The following is a 22,970-nucleotide window of genomic DNA, read 5'->3' as shown; positions in this document are numbered from 1 at the left end:
GACTATGTCCCCAGACCTGTGAAATGACTTGTCCCTGGCTTTCTCCCACTTGGTTCAGTTTCATTGTGTGCCATTAAGTGCTATGTGACAGACCCTTCTGTCAGAACTACAGAGATAACTTTGTTCAGCTTCAAGAAGCATTCTAAATACAAGTTTGCTGGGATCAGCTCTAATTAAGTTTAGTGATAAAACATTCCCATTGTCTAATCAGACTTCTAGTAGTGATAAGGTGGACTGCATTGTTTTATTGTGTGTAAAATGTTATCTGCTGAAGTAATGTTGTGGCCTGTCAAAGGGAGTGTCTCTCTATCTAATATCAAATGTGTGATGGGGGATTTTATGCCTCCCCCTGAGAGTGTCCTGTTTGCATGTAACCTCAATAAAAATCAGGCTGTGTGCTCCAGCACATGAGACCTATGTTAACCCTCTAACTTGAAGCTTTGACTCATGTTTGTAGGATACAGCTTATAATCACTACAGGGATTGCTATGTTTTTCATACTCCCTTAGCTACAGGGATTGCTACAGAAGGAAGAGGTTCGCCTACTGGAGCCTAGTCGTAGGTCCAGGGCGCAGAGCAGACGGCGAGATACCAGCCCAGCAGCGGCGGTTCATATAGTCTGCATTACTGATGGTGGCTACGCAGTAGTTATAGTGTCCACGGTGCTGCTGCTCCTTTGGTGAGCGCTAGGAGCATCCTTTTCTACGGTCCAACTTCCAGCCAGCCTGGAGGCAACCGTAACATTTGGCGGCAGCGGTGGGATTGGCGTCCTAGCGCAAGGAGCAGCACCACAACAGCACTGGTATCGTAGGAAAGTTATTGAGGGCAACGCTAGCCACTGCGCAGCGTCCCTACCTACAGCAGCATGGAGCTGACAAGATACTGGTCAGAACCCTGTGAAGAGCACCTCAACCTGATCCGTCGCTATGAGGGCGCGGATTTCGTTCCAGAGGTAAAGAGGCGGCTAGTCCGATATGGTCCAGACCCTGCGCAGGAGGTAGTCAGTCGCATCATCCGGGAATTGGATACGGAGAACAAAGCGGCACAAGCCTTTGAGCGCCAACTGTGGAGTTTGAGGGTATGGACACCTGGTCTCCAGCGAGAAAGTGAGTCACAGGGAGCGGAGAGCAACGACCTCCCTCCCCAGCGGCAGCCGGAGTTACAGGGAGAGGTGAGCAGCGACCTCCATCCCCAGCAGCAGTATACCGTGCAGAGGGAAGAGACAACCAGTCTCCTTCCCCAACCAGAGATACCAGAGGCAGCAGGCCTCATAGACTGGTCCTGGGAGGACCCCCAGCAGGCAGGTGGAGATGGGACCGCAGTCTCTCTACCGGCCCTACAGGGATGCTGGGCAGGCGACCCAGATCCCCAGCGACAGACCCAGCTACAGGGAGGGGAGAGCATCGACCTCCCTCCCCAGCCGGAGTGTGCCTTCCAGGGAGAGGAGACAACCGGTCTCTCTCCCCAGCCGCAGCATGTTCCACAGGAAGCGGAGAGCATCGACCTCCCTTCCCAACGGCCGCCGGAGTATCAGGAGGAGGAGGTAAGCCAATCTCCCCCTCCCCAGCTAACTCCTAACTTGGGCCCAGGGTTAACAGTGGAGATGTTAAACCCCACTGACCCCCACGTTCCCTTTGCCACCAGGCAGGACTATGCCCCAATTCCCCCAGCAGAAGAGCTGGCATCAGGACAGAGCGCTGCTGGCCTCTGCCCTACAGACCTTGTCCTTGTTACAGGACTGGCCTGCAAACCCCTCACCCCAGCAGAAGCGCTGGCACCAGGGCAGAGTGCCGCTGGCCTCTGCCCCCCAAGTACCATCAGCTATTTGCCCAGCTGCGCCAGGAAGGCCGAGGATGCTACACTTTCATCCTACAACCTGGAACTTACAGGCCAGTACTACGTATTGTGGGGTGGCTACTTTGCTGCTAATGATTATTTGTGGGTGGGTTGCGAGACTAACTTAGGCACTGACCGGCAGAAGGTCAGGTGCCTGGTTAGTCTCCCTCCAAAAGGGGAGATATGTTACAAACTGCTATTTGTAACTGGCCCTTTAAATGGAAAATTGCCCTGCTTCCCTGGATTTTGGAGAAGCCTATTTGCCAGCCTCCTTCCACATGACTATGGCCCCTGGAAGATTGTGCCCCTGAAAACATATTAACTTTTATTGGGTGTGTATGGCCCTTTAAGAACCGTCTGGGGACATATTGTGACTTTGGTGAACAATGCCCCTTTAAGACTATGTCCCCAGACCTGTGAAATGACTTGTCCCTGGCTTTCTCCCACTTGGTTCAGTTTCATTGTGTGCCATTAAGTGCTATGTGACAGACTCTTCGGTCAGAACTACAGAGATAACTTTGTTCAGCTTCAAGAAGCATTCTAAATACAAGTTTGCTGGGATCAGCTCTAATTAAGTTTAGTGATAAAACATTCCCATTGTCTAATCAGACTTCTAGTAGTGATAAGGTGGACTGCATTGTTTTATTGTGTGTAATGTTATCTGCTGAAGTAAATGTTGTGGCCTGTCAAAGGGAGTGTCTCTCTATCTAATATCAAATGTGTGATGGGGGATTTTATGCCTCCCCCTGAGAGTGTCCTGTTTGCATGTAACCTCAATAAAAATCAGGCTGTGTGCTCCAGCACATGAGACCTATGTTAACCCTCTAACTTGAAGCTTTGACTCATGTTTGTAGGATACAGCTTATAATCACTACAGGGATTGCTATGTTTTTCATACTCCCTTAGCTACAGGGATTGCTACAGAAGGAAGAGGTTCGCCTACTGGAGCCTAGTCGTAGGTCCAGGGCGCAGAGCAGACGGCGAGATACCAGCCCAGCAGCGGTGGTTCATATAGTCTGCATTACTGATGGTGGCTACGCAGTAGTTATAGTGTCCACGGTGCTGCTGCTCCTTTGGTGAGCGCTAGGAGCATCCTTTTCTACGGTCCAACTTCCAGCCAGCCTGGAGGCAACCGTAACACGCAGCCCTTGGACAAGTCGGTCCTCTATATAGACCACCTTGCGGTGGCTTTGTAGGTTGTCCGAAGCGGCCTGTACTGGGTTTACCTCATGTAAGATGCCCAAGGGTTCCTTGTGGAAGACTGCGGGTTGGGTCTGTAGTCGGGGCTCGTTCTGGTAGCAGTGTACAGTTGCCCGGTTGTTCTGGTTGTTCCAGGTGGATCGGTTCTTGTTCCTGGGACAGTCTCTCTGAATGTGCCCTTGTTGGTTACAAAGATGGCAACGGATAGCTGATCGAGTCTGGTATCGGGGAGGGTGGATTCCCCCTCTAGGACGGGGTAGCAGAGGTGTGGGAGCTGCAGTGGGGTTTGGGGTGACCCCAATACTGGAGCGTTGCTGTGTTCGTTGAGCTCTCCGAGCGTCTTGGTATTCATCGGCCAAGGTCGCTGCGGTATGTACCGTGCACGGTTTTCGATCTCTCAGCCAGTTTTGCAATTCAGTGGACACCCCTTGGAAGAATTGCTCCATCAACAGAAGTTGTAAAAGGTCTTCCAACTGGGTGACTTGGGCTTCCTGCAACCAGCCTTTAGCGGCCCTGGTTAGCCGATGCGCCCACTCAGTGTGGGTATCTTTCTCCAGCTTCTTCAGGTCTCGGAACCGCTGTCGGTATGCCTCCAGGGTAATAGCATACCTAGTCAGGATGGCCTGTTTTACCTTCTGGTAGTCCCTGCTGTCCTCATCTGGTATGGTGCGGTAGGCTTCAGCAGCCCGCCCGGATAACTTGCCAGCCAGTAGGGGAACATGGTCAGCGGTACTAATATTATGCAGTTGGCATAATCGCTCAAAGTCCTGTAGGTACCCATCAATATCCTCTGTGTCGGTATGATCCTTGAATGCGTGGTAGGGAATCTTAGCATTCCCTGTACCAGCACTGGAGTGTACTGGTAGCCCCTCTACGGGTCTCGGGTGGTTTGTCGGGTCACCATCAAGTATTCCTGTACGTCTGCTGATGTCCGTGTCAGGAGCTCCTCCGAATGGGGTAGTGGAAAAAAAGCCAACCGGATCTGCATCTCTTTTTGGAATTCGGTTTCGTTGTTCGTCATGGGTACGGCCGTACCTGCTACCCGGTCTCCCTCCATGAGCTCTGCAATCAGCCTTGCTTTGGTTTTATTGCTGGCAATAATTCCTCTCGCCTCCAGTAATTCCTTCAATGCAGTTCTCTTTAGTCTGGTATAATCTGTCCCCATTCACCGTCCGTTCATATACATCACATGTCCTACAACTTGCTGTGCGGTTTGAATCCCGTCGCTTGCCACCAATTGTAGCAGAGAGGCAGTAGGATCTGTAATATCTTTTGGGTAGGCAGAGACAAACAAGTAACTGCTCTTGGTAATTGTAGCAGAGAGGCTGTAGGATCTGTAATATCTTTTGGGTAGGCAGATACAAGCAAGTAACTACTCTTGGTAATTGTAGCAGAGAGGCAGTAGGATCTGTAATATCTTTTGGGTAGGCAGAGACAAACAAGTAACTACTCTTGGTAATTGTAGCAGAGAGGTAGTAGGATCTGTAATATCTTTTGGGTAAGCAGAGACAAGCAAGTAACTACTCTTGGTAATTGTAGCAGAGAGGCAGTAGGATCTGTAATATATTTTGGGTAGGCAGAGACAAGCAAGTAACTACTCTTGGTAATTGTAGCAGAGAGGCAGTAGGATCTGTAATATCTTTTTGGTAAGCAGAGACAAGCAAGTAACTACTCTTGGTAATTTTAGCAGAGAGGCAGTAGGATCTGTAATATCTTTTGGGTAGGCAGAGACAAACAAGTAACTACTCTTGGTAATTGTAGCAGAGAGGTAGTAGGATCTGTAATATCTTTTGGGTAAGCAGAGACAAGCAAATAACTACTCTTGGTAATTGTAGCAGAGAGGCAGTAGGATCTGTAATATATTTTGGGTAGGCAGAGACAAGCAAGTAACTACTCTTGGTAATTGTAGCAGAGAGGCAGTAGGATCTGTAATATATATTGGGTAAGCAGAGACAAGCAAGTAACTACTCTTGGTAATTGTAGCAGAGAGGCAGTAGGATCTGTAATATATATTGGGTAGGCAGAGACAAGCAAGTAACTACTCTTGGTAATTGTAGCAGAGAGGCAGTAGGATCTGTAATATCTTTTTGGTAAGCAGAGACAAGCAAATAACTACTCTTGGTAATTGTAATAATAACCCCTTTCCACCAAGAACTAGACGACACATAGCTTGGGAGTCAACAACAACTTATTCAACAACTGGAAAAACAAACACTTTTTAAAAAACAGTCTCCCCTACCAGGGGTTTCCCAACTGAAACAGCAGGGAGTTTAAACAGTAACATAAAGTTTAACATACATTTTAACCATTAGCCTAAATAACAATTCCTGCATAGTTCATAAGTGGCGAGGTTTGCCACAAAAAACAACACTTTTTTGACTGTGAAATAATAGCAGACAGCTGCCAGTACCCAAGATGGCTGCCAATAAGGCAGATGGGGAGGGTTAGAGAGCTGTTTTGGTTGGGGGATCAGGGAGGTTGGGGGCTAAGGGGGATGCTAAACCACAGCATATGTAAATATGCTAAAAAAATTAATTTTTTTTAAAAAACCTTTTATTTTAGTACTGGCAGACTTTCTGCCAGTACTTAAGATGGCGGGGACAATTGTGGGGTGGGGGAGGGAAGGGAGCTGTTTGGGAGGGATCAGGAGGTCTGATGTGTGAGGTGGGAGGCTGATCTCAACACTAAAGCTAAAATTAACCCTGCAAGCTCCCTACAAACGCAGTGGCATTTAGCGGCCTTCTAATTACCAGAAAGCAACGCCAAAGTCATATATGTCTGCTATTTCTGAACAAAGGGGATCCCAGAGAAGCATTTACAACCATTTGTGCCATAATTGCACAAGCTGTTAGTAAATAATTTCAGTGAGAAACCTAAAATTGCGAAAAAATTTAAGTTTTTTTTAAATTTGATCGCATTTGGCGGTGAAATGGTGGCATGAAATATACCAAAATGGGCCTAGATCAATACTTTGGGTTGTCTACTACACTACACTTAAGCTAAAATTAACTCCACAAGCTGCCTACATGCTCCCTAATTAACCCCTTCACTGCTGGGCATAAAACACGTGTGGTGCGCAGTAGCATTTAGCAGCCTTCTAATTTCCAAAAAGCAACGCCAAAGCCATATAAGTCTGCTATTTCTGAACAAAGGGGATCCCAGAGAAGCATTTACAACCATTTATGCCATAATTGCATACGTTGTTTGTAAATAATTTCATTGAGAAACCTAAAATTTGTGAAAAAGTTAACAATTTTTTTTTTATTTGATCACATTTGGTGGTGAAATGGTGGCTTGAAATATACCAAAATGGGCCTAGATCAATACTTTGGGTTGTCTACTACACTACACTTAAGATAAAATTAACTCTACAAGCTGCCTACATGCTCCCTAATTAACCCCTTCACTGCTGGGCATAAAACACGTGTGGTGCGCAGTGGCATTTAGCAGCCTTCTAATTACCAAAAAGCAACGCCAAAGCCATATAAGTTTTTAAAATTCGCCTGCCCATTGAAGTCTATGGCGGTTCGCCCGGTTCGTCCGTTCGCGAACTTTTGTGGAAGTTTGTGTTCGCCGTTCGTGAACCCAAATTTTTAGGTTCGCGACATCACTACTCTTTATTAAAGGGACATAATACTCATATGCTAAATCACTTGAAACTGATGCAGTATAACTGTAAAAAGCTGACAGGAAATTAACACCTGAGCTTCTCTATGTAAAAAAGGAAGATATTTTACCTCACAATCTCCTCAGCTCAGCAGAGTAAGTTCTGTGTAAAAACTTATACTCAGCTGCTCCCAGCTGCAGGTAAAAAAATAAAAAAAATGAAGAAATGAACAGCAGCCAATCAGCATCAGCAGTGCTGAGGTCATGAACTCTTTTACTGTGATCTCATGAGATTTGACTTAACTCTCATGAGATTTCATAGTAAGCTGAATAGGGAAATAATATGAGAGTGCATGAGGCTCATCCCCTAAGCTGTCCCAGGACAGACACACTAATATGCTGCTTAGAAATCCTTTACAATGGGAGGTGGCTACTGAGAAACTTTTGAGGTAAAATATCTTTCTTTTTTACATAGAGATGTTCAGGAGATATTTTCTAGTCAGCTTTTTACAGCTATACTGCATCATGTTCAAGTGTTTAAACATTTGGGTATTATGGCCCTTTAAGATAAAAACAGAAAATACAGGAAATATGTACACAAAATATAAAAAACACAATTTTCAGAACAAACTGGCTTCTTCAGATAAAAGTCAGTATTTAGTGTGACCTCCCTTGGCACTAAGCGCATCTTGAGCTATTTTGGGGAGACTGCCCTGAAGTTTTCTGAAGTAATCTTCTGTTATATTATACCAGGCTTCTTTCAGCACTTCCCAGAGTTCTTCTTTAGATTTAAGTTGTCTTTTATTTCTTTCTCTGTCCAGGTGATTCCATACGGCATCTATAATATTCAGGTCTGCACTCTCTGGAGGCCAGTCCATGACTGTCAGTGTTTTGCCAGCTGGTTTTCTCTACAAATATGATATCACTTCATTAGTGTGCTTGGGATAGTTATCATGCTAAAAATAAAACCATTCCCAATCAGGCGCTTTCCAGAAGGAATGGCAAGATGAATTAAAACCTGTCTGTACTTTTCAGCATTCATGATCCCATCAATTCGGACAATATCGCCAACACCACTGGCAGAAAGGCAGCCTCAAACCAGGACAGACCCTCAACCCTGACCCTCAACCCTATTTCACTGAAGGCCGCAAGCACTCATTCTTCCATCTCTCTCCAACTCTTCTTCTCACATATTGTTGACGTGGACCCAAAAATTTCAAACTTGGATTCGTCACTTCATCATAATACTCTTTTCCACTGATCTTTATTTCAATATTTGTGAGCTTTAGCATACCTTTTCACCCTGTTCCCCTTTCGAAAAAGGGGTTTCTTGGCTGCTACCCTTCCACAAAGACCATTCCTGATCAAACTTCTTCAGACTGTAGAAGGGTCAACTTGGCATCCTAATAAAGCTGCCAGATGCTAAGCCAATTTCTTCGTCTTCCAGTCCTTTGTTTGCTGATTTCCCTTTGAGTGGCCTTGCTGATGCAAAAGTATGATTTTATATCTGTCAAATTCTGTGATCATTGGCATTTTGAATGGAATGATGTGATTGAAATGTTGTCTTATTCGCAAGCTTCCAATGAATTAAATTCTTACCACATGTGTATGTAATGCTCAAGCATGCCTTGCACAAGCCTGCTGTAATAGACCTTTTGCACAGCAGTAATTTTGACATGAAATAGTAGGACAAATACAGTTGTTAGCAATGACATTAATTAGGGTTTCATTCCATTTAGGTTTACGAGAGCCAGGTTCCTGCTATTGCTCAAGTGTAAGGGGAGGTTACATTAAATACTTGCCACTTTAGCCTATAGAAGTTGTTTATTTTCTGATTTTTTTTCCTGTTTTTTTAAATAGTGTATAAAAATATCCTGTATTTTCTGGTTGTATTCTAATTAAAAGACTAAGGCCTAGATTTGGAGTTTGGCGGTAGCCGTGAAAACCAGCGTTAGAGGCTCCTAACGCTGGTTTTAGGCTACCGCCGGTATTTAGAGTCACTCAAAATAGGGTCTAACGCTCACTTTTCAGCCGCGACTTTTCCATACCGCAGATCCCCTTACGTCAATTGCGTATCCTATCTTTTCAATGGGATCTTCCTAACTCCGGTATTTAGAGTCGTGTCTGAAGTGAGCGTTAGACATCTAACGACAAAACTCCAGCCGCAGGAAAAAAGTCAGTAGTTAAGAGCTTTCTGGGCTAACGCCGGTTCATAAAGCTCTTAACTACTGTACTCTAAAGTACACTAACACCCATAAACTACCTATGTACCCCTAAACCGAGGTCCCCCCACATCGCCGCCACTCGATTAAATTTTTTTAACCCCTAATCTGCCGACCGCCACCTACGTTATCCTTATGTACCCCTAATCTGCTGCCCCTAACACCGCCGACCCCTGTATTATATTTATTAACCCCTAATCTGCCCCCCACAACGTCGCCGCCAGCTACCTACACTTATTAACCCCTAATCTGCCGTCCGCACGCCGCCGCCAGCTACATTATCCCTATGTACCCCTAATCTGCTGCCCCTAACACCGCCGACCCCTATATTATATTTATTAACCCCTAATCTCCCCCCACAACGTCGCCTCCACCTGCCTACACTTATTAACCCCTAATCTGCCGAACGGACCTGAGCGCTACTATAATAAAGTTATTAACCCCTAATCCGCCTCACTAACCCTATAATAAGTAGTATTAACCCCTAATCTGCCCTCCCTAACATCGCCGACACCTAACTTAAATTATTAACCCCTAATCTGCCGACCGGAGCTCACCGCTATTCTAATAAATGTCTTAACCCCTAAAGCTAAGTCTAACCCTAACACTAACACCCCCCTAAGTTAAATATAATTGAAATCTAACGAAATAAATTAACTCTTATTAAATAAATTATTCCTATTTAAAGCTAAATACTTACTTGTAAAATAAATCCTAATATAGCTACAATATAAATTATATTTATATTATAGCTATTTTAGGATTTATATTTATTTTACAGGTAACTTTGTATTTATTTTAACCAGGTACAATAGCTATTAAATAGTTAAGAACTATTTAATAGCTAAAATAGTTAAAATAATTACAAATTTACCTGTAAAAGATATCCTAACCTAAGTTACAAATAAACCTAACACTAGACTATCAATAAATTAATTAAATAAACTACCTACAATTACCTACAATTAACCTAACACTACACTATCAATAAATTAATTAAATACAATTGCTACAAATAAATACAATTAAATAAACTAGCTAAAGTACAAAAAATAAAAAAGAACTAAGTTACAAAAAATAAAAAAATATTTACAAACATAAGAAAAATATTACAACAATTTTAAACTAATTACACCTACTCTAAGCACCCTAATAAAATAACAAAGCCCCCCAAAATAAAAAAATGCCCTACCCTATTCTAAATTACTACAGTTCAAAGCTCTTTTACCTTACCAGCCCTGAACAGGGCCCTTTGCGGGGCATGCCCCAAGAAGTTCAGCTCTTTTGCCTGTAAAAAAAAACATACAATACCCAAGCCCCCCAACATTACAACCCACCACCCACATACCCCTAATCTAACCCAAACCCCCCTTAAATAAACCTAACACTAAGCCCCTGAAGATCATCCTACCTTGTCTTCACCATACCAGGTTCACCGATCGGTCCAGAAGAGCTCCTCCGATGTCCTGATCCAAGCCCAAGCGGGGGGCTGAAGAGGTCCATGATCCGGCTGAAGTCTTCATCCAAGCGGGGCAGAAGAGTTCTTCCATCCGATTGAAGTCTTCATCCAAGCGGCATCCATCCGGAGCGAAGCGGCAGCATCCTGAAGACCTCCACCGCGGAACATCCATCCTGGCCGACGACTGAACGACGAATGACGGTTCCTTTAAATGACGTCATCCAAGATGGCGTCCCTCGAATTCCGATTGGCTGATAGGATTCTATTAGCCAATCGGAATTAAGGTAGGAATATTCTGATTGGCTGATGGAATCAGCCAATCAGAATCAAGTTCAATCCGATTGGCTGATCCAATCAGCCAATCAGATTGAGCTTGCATTCTATTGGCTGTTCCGATCAGCCAATAGAATGCGAGCTCAATCTGATTGGCTGATCGGATCGGCCAATCGGATTGAACTTGATTCTGATTGGCTGATTCCATCAGCAATTCAGAATTTTCCTACCTTAATTCCGATTGGCTGATAGAATCCTATCAGCCAATCGGAATTCGAGGGACGCCATCTTGGATGACGTCCCTTAAAGGAGCCTTCATTCGTCGGTAGTCCGTCGGGCCAGCAGGATGTTCCGCGTCGGAGGTCTGCAAGATGGATCCGGAAGAAAGAAGATTGAAGATGCCGTTGATAGAAGACTTCAGCCGGATCATGGACCTCTTCAGCTCCCGCTTGGATGATGACTTCAGCCGGATCATGGACCTCTTCAGCTCCCGCTTGGATGATGACTTCAGCCGGATCATTGACCTCTTCAGCCCCCTGCTTGGGCTTGGATCAGGACATCGGAGGAGCTCTTCTGGATCGATCGGTGAACCTGGTATGGTGAAGACAAGGTAGGAAGATCTTCAGGGGCTTAGTGTTAGGTTTATTTAAGGGGGGTTTGGGTTAGATTAGGGGTATGTGGGTGGTGGGTTGTAATGTTGGGGGGGGTATTGTATGTTTTTTTTTACAGGCAAAAGAGCTGAATTTCTTGGGGCATGCCCCGCAAAGGGCCCTGTTCAGGGCTGGTAAGGTAAAAGAGCTTTGAACTTTAGTAATTTTGAATAGGGTAGGGCATTTTTTTATTTTGGGGGTCTTTGTTATTTTATTAGGGGGCTTAGAGTAGGTATAATTAGTTTAAAATTGTTGTAATATTTTTCTGATGTTTGTAAATATTTTTTTATTTTTTGTACTTTAGTTAGTTTATTTCATTGTATTTATTTGTAGGAATTGTATTTAATTTATTTATTGATAGTGTAGTGTTAGGTTTAATTGTAGGTAATTGTAGGTATTTTATTTAATTAATTTATTGATAGTGTAGTGTTAGGTTTAATTGTAACTTAGGTTAGGATTTATTTTACAGGTAATTTTGTTATTAATTATTTTAACTATTTTAGCTATTAAATAGTTCTTAACTATTTAATAGCTATTGTACCTGGTTAAAATAAATACAAAGTTACCTGTAAAATAAATATAAATCCTAAAATAGCTATAATATAAATATAATTTATATTGTAGCTATATTAGGATTTATTTTACTGGTAAGTATTTAGCTTTAAATAGTAATAATTTATTTAATAAGAGTTAATTAATTTCGTTAGATTTAAATTATATTTAATTTAGGGGGGTGTTAGTGTTAGGGTTAGACTTAGCTTTAGGGGTTAATACATTTATTAGAATAGCGGTGAGCTCCAGTCGGCAGATTAGGGGTTAATGTTTGAAGTTAGGTGTCGGCGATGTTAGGGAGGGCAGATTAGGGGTTAATACTATTTATTATAGGGTTAGTGAGGCGGATTAGGGGTTAATAACTTTATTATAGTAGCGGTGCGGTCCGCTCGGCAGATTAGGGGTTAATAAGTGTAGGCAGGTGGAGGCGACGTTGTGGGGGGCAGATTAGGGGTTAATAAATATAATATAGGGGTCGGCGGTGTTAGGAGCAGCAGATTAGGGGTACATAGCTATAATGTAGATGGCGGCGGCGTGCGGACGGCAGATTAGGGGTTAATTATTGTAGGTAGCTGGCGGCGACGTTGTGGGGGGCAGGTTAGGGGTTAATAAATATAATATAGGGGTTGGCGGTGTTAGGGGCAGCAGATTAGGGGTACATAAGTATAACGTAGGTGGCGGTCGGCAGATTAGGGGTTAAAAATATTTAATCGAGTGGCGGCGATGTGGGGGGACCTCGGTTTAGGGGTACATAGGTAGTTTATGGGTGTTAGTATACTTTAGAGCACAGTAGTTAAGAGCTTTATGAACGCTCACTTCAGCCACGACTCTAAATTCCGGAGTTAGAAAGATCCCATTGAAAAGATAGGATACGCAAATGGCGTAGGGGGATCTGCGGTATGGAAAAGTCGCGGCTGAAAAGTGAGCGTTAGACCCTTTCCTGACTGACTCCAAATACCGGCGGTAGCCTAAAACCAGCGTTAGGAGCCTCTAACGCTGGTTTTCACGGCTACCGCCAAACTCCAAATCTAGGCCTATGTTTTTGTTCACAGGTAAGTTTTTATTTATTTTAAGATAGTTATATTGTAAGTTTAATTTAAAGTTAGGGGTGTGAGGTTTAGGGGTTAATAGGTTTAGTTTAGTGTTGGCGATGTGGGGGCCAGCAGTTTAGGGATTAATAGTTTTTTTTATAGTAGTAACAATGTGGGGGGATGCTGTTTAGGGGTTAATAGGTTTATTTAGTGTTAGCGATGTGGGGGTCGGCGATTTAAGGGTTAATATGTTTATTTAGTGTTGACTATGTAGGTGGGCGGCAGATTAGGGGTTAATAAGTTTAATATAGTATTTGCAATGTGGGGGGATGGCGGTTTAGGGGTTAATAGGTTGTTTATGGGAGTTAGTGTACTTTGTAACATTTTTGTTATGAGTTTTGTGAAACATATTTTTTTGGCGAAATCCATAACTACTGGTCTCAGATCGCGGAATGGATCATGGCGGTATACGCTATAACACTGGCGGTATACGCTAGAACATTAAAGCCCAACCGTACAATCTGTAGTACGGGAGACCTCAAAATTCCACACTCAAAAATAATTTTTTAAATGCGGAATGGAGACTTGCGTAAACGCTAAAATGCTAGCTGTATAGCTGTACCGCCGTGACTTGTAATACGGGAGACCTGCATATTCCGCATGCAATGGCCAAGTTTTCAGTGGTATAGCCATAGTGCAACACTTGTAATCTTGCAGTTTGTTAGACACCACATCTCCAACACATATTACTTGAAGTATAATATTTGTTTTTTTAGTCTGGTAGGTGTAAAATACCACTGTAATATTTTTAAATGTAATTCTAATACAGCCAGATTACGAGTTTTGCGTTATATTTGTGGCGCGGCTGATTCGCCTTAGTTATCAAAGGCTCGAGACCGGCAAAAGTAGAATTTTGTGACGTAAACTTCGATCCGCCGGACTCAGTCCGACACAGATCGATTCTTACGTCACTCCAGATGTTCCGCACACAAGTGCGGCACAATCTCACTACTTTTGCTAGTTATCAAAAAACTAGCAGGTACGCTCGGCACTTTTACGACCCAGCGTACCTGGTTTTCAATCCGCCACCCCTGGAGGCGGCGGATCCCATAGGAATCAATGGGAGTCTGACCATAGCGAAAGTACAAGTTCGCTGCTGACAGACATCCCATTGATTCCTATGGGAGCTGTCTACACCTAACACCCTAACATGTACCCCGAGTCTAAACACCGCTAATCTGACCCCCCCTACACCGCCGCAACTAAATAAAGTTATTACCCCCTAAACCGCTGCTCCCGGAGCCCACCGCAAGCTACTCTATACATATTAACCCCTAAACCGCCGCTCCCGGAGCCCACCGCAACTATAATAAATGTATTAACCCCTAAACCGCCGCTCCCTGAACCCGCCGCAACCTATATTAAATGTATTAACCCCTATCCTGCCCCCCTACACCGTCGCCACCTATAATAAATTTATTAACCCCTAATCTGCCCCCCCTACACCGTCGCCACCTATAATAAATTTATTAACCCCTATCCTGCCCCCCACTACGCCGCCGCCACTGTAATAAAATTATTAACCCCTAAACCTAAGTCTAACCCTAACCCTAACGCCCCCCTAACTTAAATATTAATTAAATAAATCTAAATAAATTAACTCTTATTAACTAAATGAATCCTATTTAAAACTAAATACTTACCTTTAAAATAAACCCTAATATAGCTACAATATAAATAATAATTATATTCTAGCTATCTTAGGATTTATATTTATTTTACAGGTAACTTTCAATTTATTTTAACCATGTACAATAACTATTAAATAGTTATTAACTATTTAATAGCTTACCTAGCTAAAATAAAGAGAAATGTACCTGAGGTTATTTATTTATTTATTAAACCCTAATCTGCCGCTCCGGACATCGCCGCCACTATTAAAATTTATTAACCCCTATTCTGCCGCTCCCCAACATCGTCACCACTATAATAAACCTATTAACCCCTAAACCGCCGCCCTCCTGTATCGCAAACACTATTTAAATATTAACTCCTAATCTGCCGTCTGCCCACACCGCCGCTTTAATATACCTATTAGCCACTAAACCACAAGCCCCCCACAACAAAATATACTAAAATAAATTATTAACCCTTAAACCAATGACCTCCCACATCACTAACTCTACATAAATATATTAACCCCTAATCCTAACCCTAACGTAACCCTAACCCTAACACCCCCTAACTTAAATATAATTAAAATAAATCTAAATAAACCTTATAATTATTAACTAAATAATACCTATTAAAAACTAAATACAAACTTACCTGTAAAAAAAAAACTAAGCTAGCTACAAAATAACTGTTAAATTGTAGCTATCATAGGTTTTATTTTTATTTCACAGGTAAGTTTGTATTTATTTTAACTAGGTAGACTAGTTAGTAAATCGTTATTAACTATTTACTAGCTACCTAGTTAAAATAAATAAAAATGTACCTGTAAAATAAAACCTAACCTGCCTTACTCTAAAACCTAACATTACAATAAAATGAAATAAATTAAATTAATAACATACAATTTACTAACTTACAAAAAAAATAAACACTAAATTACAAAAAATAAAAAACGAAATTATAAAAAATAAAAATGAATTATTCCTAATCTAATAGCCCTATCAAAATAAAAAAGCCCCCCAAAAATAAAACAAAAACTCCTAGCCTACACTAAACTGCCAATAGCCCCACCCATCACCCACCACCCACCCAACCAAACCCCCCAAATAAAAACATATCTAAATAAACCTAAGCTAAACATTGCCCTGAAAAGGGCATTTGGATGGGCATTGCCCTTAAAAGGGCATTTAGATCTTTTACAAATTGCCCAAAACCCTAACCTAAAAAAAAAAACCCACCCAAAAAACCCTTAAAAAAACCTAACACTAACCCCGACGATCCACTTACAGTTATCGAAGTCCGGACATCCATCTTCATCCAGCCGGCGAAGTCCTCATCCAAGTGGCAAGAAGTCTTCATCCAGGCGGCCTCTTCGATCTTCATCCAGCCGGCGAAGTCCTCATCCAAGCGAGAAGTCTCCATCCATTCGGCATCTTCTATCTTCATCCATCCAGCGTGGAGCGGGTCCATTTTCAAGATATTCGGCGTGGAGCATCCTCTTCTTACGGTCGTCGGCTTAAACTGAAGTTTCCCTTTAAGTGACATCATCCAAGATGGCGTCCCTTACATTCCTATTGGCTGAAAGATTTCTTTCAGCCAATAGGAATTAAAGGGGAAAACAGCCAATAGAATGAGAGCTCAATCCTATTGGCTATTGGATCAGCCAATAGGATGAAAGCTCAATCCTATTGGCTGATTGCAACAGCCAATAGGATTTTTTCACCTTTAATTACTATTGACTGATAGAAATCTTTCAGCCAATAGGAATTTAAGTGACCCCATCTTGGATGACGTCACTTAAAGGGACACTGAACCCAAAATTTTCTTTCGTGATTCAGATAGAGCAGTAATTTTAAGTAACTTTCTAATTTACTCCTATTATCAATTTTTCTTCGTTCTCTAGCTATCTTTATATGAAAAAGAAGGCATCTAAGCTTTTTTTTCTTGGTTTAGTACTCTGGACAGCAGTTTTTGATTGGTGGATGAATTTATCCACCAATCAGCAAGGACAACCTAGGTTGTTCACCAAAAATGGGCCGGCATCAAAACTTACATTCTTGCATTTCAAATAAAGATACCAAGAGAATAAAGAACATTTGATAATAGGAGTAAATTAGAAAGTTGCTTAAAATTTCATGCTCTATCTGAATCACAAAAGAAAAAATTTGGGTTCAGTGTCCCTTTAAAGGGAACCTTCAGTTTACGCAGATGACTGTAAGAAGAGGATGCTCCGCGCTGGATGTCTTGAAGATGGACCCGCTCCGCGCCAGATGTATGAAGATAGAAGATGCTCTCTGAATGAAGACTTCTTCTCACTTGGATGAGGACTTTGCTGGCTGCATGAAGATCGAAGAGGCCTTCTGGATGAAGACTTCTTGCCGCTTGGATGAAGACTTCGCCGGCTGGATGAGAATGGATGTCCGGACTTCGATAACTGTAAGTGGATCGTTGGGGGTTAGTGTTAGGTTTCTTTAAGAGTTTTTTGGTTGTTTTTTTTTTAGGTTACGGTTTGGAGCTAAATGCCCTTTTAAAGGGACAGTCAACACCAGAATTTTTGTTGTTTTAAAAGATAGATAATCCCTTAATTACCAATTCCCCAGTTTTGCAAAACCAACACAGTTATAATTATACACATTTTACATCTGTAATTACCTTGTATCTAAGCCTCAGCAGACTGCCCCCTTATTTCAGTTCTTTTGACAGACTTGCATTTTTAGCCAATCAGAGCTGTCTCCATGGTAAATTCACGTGCATGAGCTCAATGTTATCTATATGAAACACGTGAACTAATGCCCTCTAGTGGTGAAAAATAATCAAAATGCATTAAATTAGAGGCGGCCTTCAAGGTCTAAGAAATTAGCATATGAACCTCCTAGGTTTAGCTTTCAACTAAGAATACCAAGAGAGCAAAGCAAAATTAGTGATAAAAGTAAACCGGAAAGCTGTTTAAAATGACATGCCCTATTTGAAACATGAACTTTTTTTTGGACTTGACTGTCCCTTTAAGGCCAATGGCCATCCAAATGCCCTTTTCAGGGCAATGTTTAGCTTAAGTTTATTTAGATAGTTTTTATTTGGGGGGTTTGGTTGGGTGGGTGGTGGGTTTTACTGTTGGGGGGTTGTATTTTTTATTTCAATGTAAAAGAGCTGATTTCTTTAGGGCAATGCCCCGCAAAAGGCCCTTTTAAGCACTATTGGCAGTTTATTGTAGGCTAGTTTTTTTTTTCTTTTGGGGGGCTTTTTTCTTTTGATAGGGCTATTAGATTAGGAGTTATTTGTTTTTTATTTTTGATCATTTCATTTTTTATTTTTTGTAATTTAGTGTTTATTTTTTTTGTAATTTAGATAATTGTATTTTATTAATTTATTTAATTTTATTGTACTGTTAGGTTTTAGAGTAAGGCATGTTAGGTTTTATTTTACAGGTAACTTTTTATTTATTTTGACTAGGTAGTTAGTAAATAGTTAATAACTATTTACTAACTAGTCTACCTAGTTAAAATAAATACAAACTTACCTGTGAAATAAAAATAAAACCTAAGCTAGCTACAATGTAACTAACTAACTAACTAACTATTAGTTATTTTGTAGCTAGCTTAGGTTTTATTTTACAGGTAAGTATGTATTTAGTTTTAAATAGGAATTATTTAGGTAATAATTGTAAGGTTTATTTAGATTTATTTTAATTATATTAGGGTTAGGGTTATGGTTAGGGTTATGTTAGGGTTTGGTTTAAGGGTTAATAACTTTAGTATAGTGGCGGTGACATTGGGGGTGGCAGATTAGGGGTTAATAAGTGTAATGTAAGTGACGGCGATGTTAGGGGCAGCAGATTAGGGGTTAATAACTGTAATGTAAGTGGCAGCGATGTTAGGGGCAGCATATTAGGGGTATAACTGTAATGTAGGTGGCGGCGATGTTAGGGGCAGCATATTAGGGGTATAACTTTATGTAGGTGGTGGCGATGTTAGGGGCAGCCGATTAGGGGTTAATAAGTATTAAGATTAGGGGTGTTCAGATGTGGGGTTTTTGTTAGGGTATTAGGTTTAAACGTAACTTTTTCTTTCCCCATAGACATCAATGTGTTACGGGTCTTTTGTTTCCGCAATCGCAGGTGTTAGGCTTTTTTTTTGCCGGCTCTCCCCATTGATGTCTATGGGGAAATTGTGCACGAGCACGTCAGAAGAAGTGCTTGATTTCAGTGCGGGATGGAGCTCACCGCCACCATATCGCCCGCACAAGCCTGCTTTTTGTAAACTTATAATAGCAGCGCTATAGGGAGGTGAAATAATGCCGAAAATGTTGCGTTCGTTAATTTCCCTATAGCGCTCAAAATTCATAATCTGGCTGATCTGCTGGAGACCTAGGGTTTAATAATATTTGGGACATATCTATATTTAGGTCACTATTTAATATCTAAATATAATAAGGTACAAACCCAAGGGTGACTTGTTGTAAAACTAATAAGTAAGAGAAATGTTGTGCCTGGTTAGTGCACTGCTAAATAGAGCTAGGGATTTTAGCATATTCCTGCTGAATGCTTTTGTTATAGGAATGACACTGATATAAGACTCCTGATAAGATAATACCACGGATAAGATATACCACTGATAAGATATACCACTGATAAGATATACCACTGATAAGATAATACCACGGATAAGATATACCACAGATAAGATATACCACTGATAAGATATACCACTGATAAGATAATACCACGGATAAGATAATACCACAGATAAGATATACCACTGATAAGATATACCACTGATAAGATAATACCACGGATAAGATATACCACAGATAAGATATACCACTGATAAGATATACCACTGATAAGATAATACCACGGATAAGATAATACCACAGATAAGATAATACCACGGATAAGATATACCACTGAAAAGATATACTCCTGATAAGATATACCACTGATAAAATATACCACTGATAAGATAATACCACGGATAAGATAATACCACGGATAAGATATACCACAGATAACATAATACCACAGATAAGATATACTCCTGATAAGATAATACCACGGATAAGATATACCACACATAAGATATACCACTGATAAGATAATACCACAGACAAGATATACCACGGAGAAGATAATACCACAGATAAGATATACTCCAGATAAGATAATACCACGGATAAGATATACCACAGATAAGATATACCACTGATAAGATAATACCACGGATAAGATATACCACAGATAAAATAATACCACAGATAAGATATACTCCTGATAAGATAATACCATGGATAAGATATACCACTGATAAGATAATACCACGGATAAGATATACCACAGATAAGATATACCACTGATAAGATATACCACTGATAAGATAATACCACGGATAAGATAATACCACAGATAAGATATACCACTGATAAGATAATATCACAGACAAGATATACCACGGAGAAGATATACCACTGATAAGATATATCACTGATAAGATATACCACTGATAAGATAATACCACAGATAAGATATATCACGGATAAGATAAACCACTGATAACATAATAAAATGGATAAGATATACCATGGGTAAGATATACCACTGATAAGATAATTCCACGGATAAGATATACCACTGATAAGATAATACCATGGATAAGATATACCATGGATAAGATATACTCCTGATAAGATAATACCACGGATACGATATACCACTGATAAGATAATACCACAGATAAGATATACCACTGATAAGATAATACCATGGAGGACTTCCGGTGGGCGCGCGCTTCAGGAGGACGCAGGGTTGCTGGGCTCCGTGTTTATGAGCCGGCAAACTTGCTGAATACTCCCTAAAAGTGCCCGGTAACACTACAATCCTTGGCAGGGATACATTCCTTCACCTGCCCGGACACCATAAAGTGAGGAGCCTGACATCCCGCTCCCCCGCCGACAGTCCATATACAATACAGCTGGGACAAGATCGCGGCAGCGATCACAGAGACCGGACCTTCCCCGACAACGGTCAGTCACAGAATAGTACAGAGCTGGAGTCAAAGATTAAGCGAGGAAGGGAATCAAACTCCTAATAAGACGCAGATCACTGAACTTGATCCTGCGGGTAAGTGGCGCAGCAAGCTTACAGCAGCCATATTGGGAACAGGCCTCAGTGTTAACACGCAGGTGCTGGGAACAACAAACCCTCCTCATCACTCCGGTCTCACACACACTCTCTCTGGGACTTAACTCTTCGTCTGTGAGGGGGAATAGACTACGCTCCACACAAAAGACTTACAATCAATAACTGCCATATTACAGACACAGAAAGAGAGTGAGCAATAACACACGTGGGGTGCGCACCATAATTCAAGCTGGAAATTTTTTCTTTATTTAACGCAGTTCCTGTTTGTCATATCAGGGGTATTGTGTGCACAAATAATCATACTATTAGCCCTGCAAAGATCTGCTTGAAGACCCCTGCAAATAGTGGGGACAAAGAGGTGACATCCATTGATTTGATCGTGGGCCACACAACAACGCCAGACATCTTAAGTCAGTGGTTGCAGGGATAAAGAGCTATTTTGTTGATCAAGGTACTCCTGAGAAAAGAACCCCTTTTTTTTTCTATACATTACTGACGATGGCAGTGGATATGGAGTAGAAACTCCCGGTCTCCCCCCCCCCCCGCTGCGGGCCCCCCTGGCTCCCACATCCCCCTCATACACACATATCTATGGCCAAAGTTTCAGAACTGAAGTAAAATGAGAAGCTGACAGTTTTATCTCAGCCATATCCTGAAAGTTATCTGCGAAGCACAACTATCCTCAAACACAACCTCAATAGCTTACAAGAGTGATCACTATCAGAATAATCAAGGCATGAGAAGATCGCCTCCTTTTCTGTCTTTTATTTCTACTGCGCCATTAGCCCTGCTGTGTTAGTGGGTGCTAGGGCAAGCCTCATTCTGCATGCAAAGATATTATACTTTATACAATAAAAGAACTGACAAGATGGCAAGTAGGCAGCGTCAGAATGATAGAAGACTTAAAAGTCAAGCAGAGGTTCACTCTCCACCAATTTCAGCATCTGAACTTCTGGAATCAACATCACAGGAAACCCATCAAATTGTATCACAGCTTTCAGCGCTGTTCCTCCCCAAAATAGAGCAGCTACAGACAGGGCTGGACACTATTACCACTGATCTGAAAGTATTCTCCTCTAGACTCACTACAGTCGAGCAAAGAGTCTCTGATGCTGAATCTCAACAAAGAGAATCCGTACTGAATGTTGCACAGCTGCAAAGACAAAATAAGTTCCTCCAGGAGAAGTTAGACGACCTAGAGAATAGGTCGAGGCGAAACAACAATCGAGTAGTAGGCCTCCCCGAGACCATCCCAGGTTCAGATCTCGTTGACTTTTCAGAAAGAACACTTCCTAAGCTACTAGGCCTGACAACCGCAGCCATTCCCTGTGTAGTTGAAAGAGCTCACAGGATTGGTTCACAACAACAGAAAGGGCAAAACGCACAGCCCAGACAAGTTATGATAAAATACCTCAACTTTAAGGACAAGGCTCTGCTCCTGAAAGCATATAGGCAAACATCTGACTTGACCCATGAAGGTAGCAGAATTCATCTATTTCAGGACTATTCCGCTGAAGTATCAAAAAAGAGGAGAGAATTTACGCCATATTGCAAAGAACTACTGGAAAAAGGGGAATCCATAGCTCTCCTATACCCGGCCCGCCTTAGGATACAAACGGCACAAGGCCCAAAAATCGTTGAAAATGTACTATAACTTAAAGTCTTCATGAGGACCCACAATCTAAGGAGAAACGCCCATCTAGAAGAGGAGCTGAACGAAAACGAACTCGAAGACGACGAGAACTAATGGGACTGTGTCCAGATAAACTCAATCTTATTATGAAACTTTTGTAAAACTCTTGCTTGAGGAAAGAAAATGATTTGATAAGGCTGATAAGGGAACTCCTTGCTCTTACTCAAAGCTGCCCAGGCCTGGCTTGGCATTGGCTCTATATCCTTTTCATGGGGGGTGCGGGGGGTGGGGGGTGGGGGGGGGGAGGGTCTTTGAATGTTCATATTGTTCATATTGTTAACCTGTTCTGTTACAACTGTTTGCAGTGCCCTGCCTCAACTGTTTATGTTCGTATTGTTTGGTTTTGCTTGTTTGTTATCTTTTACAGCAGGACCTTCCTGAAGTAGTGGTAGACCTTATTGCTCCTTCTGATCTTCTAAGCCGAATTGATTAGAGAGTTGGAGTTAAAGCTTTATCAACACCTTACAGTCAGGTAACTCTCCGGGGTGTCAGCTCAAACCCATTCCTCTTATAGATAGACAATACATATCATACACGTAGCAAGGGAAGTGTGACACACAATAATCATGGGAGTCCATATTGTATCCTGGAATGTGGGTGGCATCACATCGCCCATAAAGCGGAAGGCCATCCTTAAATAC

At 41.8% G+C, this 22,970-nt stretch overlaps 1 protein-coding gene across 1 annotated transcript in view; it reads right to left on the bottom strand.

Annotated features, from left to right (window-relative positions):
- The window catches only part of RERG (RAS like estrogen regulated growth inhibitor), a 113,815-nt gene extending 93,384 nt beyond the window's left edge, over positions 1–20,431 (bottom strand). Inside the window, exon 1 of the mRNA XM_053719729.1 lies at positions 20,398–20,431. Coding sequence (XP_053575704.1) covers positions 20,398–20,431 — 34 coding nt within the window. The remainder of the gene's footprint in view (positions 1–20,397) is intronic.
- Positions 20,432–22,970: the final 2,539 nt, after the last annotated feature.

Source organism: Bombina bombina, chromosome 6, assembly GCF_027579735.1.
Source record: "Bombina bombina isolate aBomBom1 chromosome 6, aBomBom1.pri, whole genome shotgun sequence".
NCBI classification, from domain to species: Eukaryota; Metazoa; Chordata; class Amphibia; order Anura; family Bombinatoridae; genus Bombina; species Bombina bombina.
This window is presented reverse-complemented; position numbering and strand designations above follow the sequence as displayed.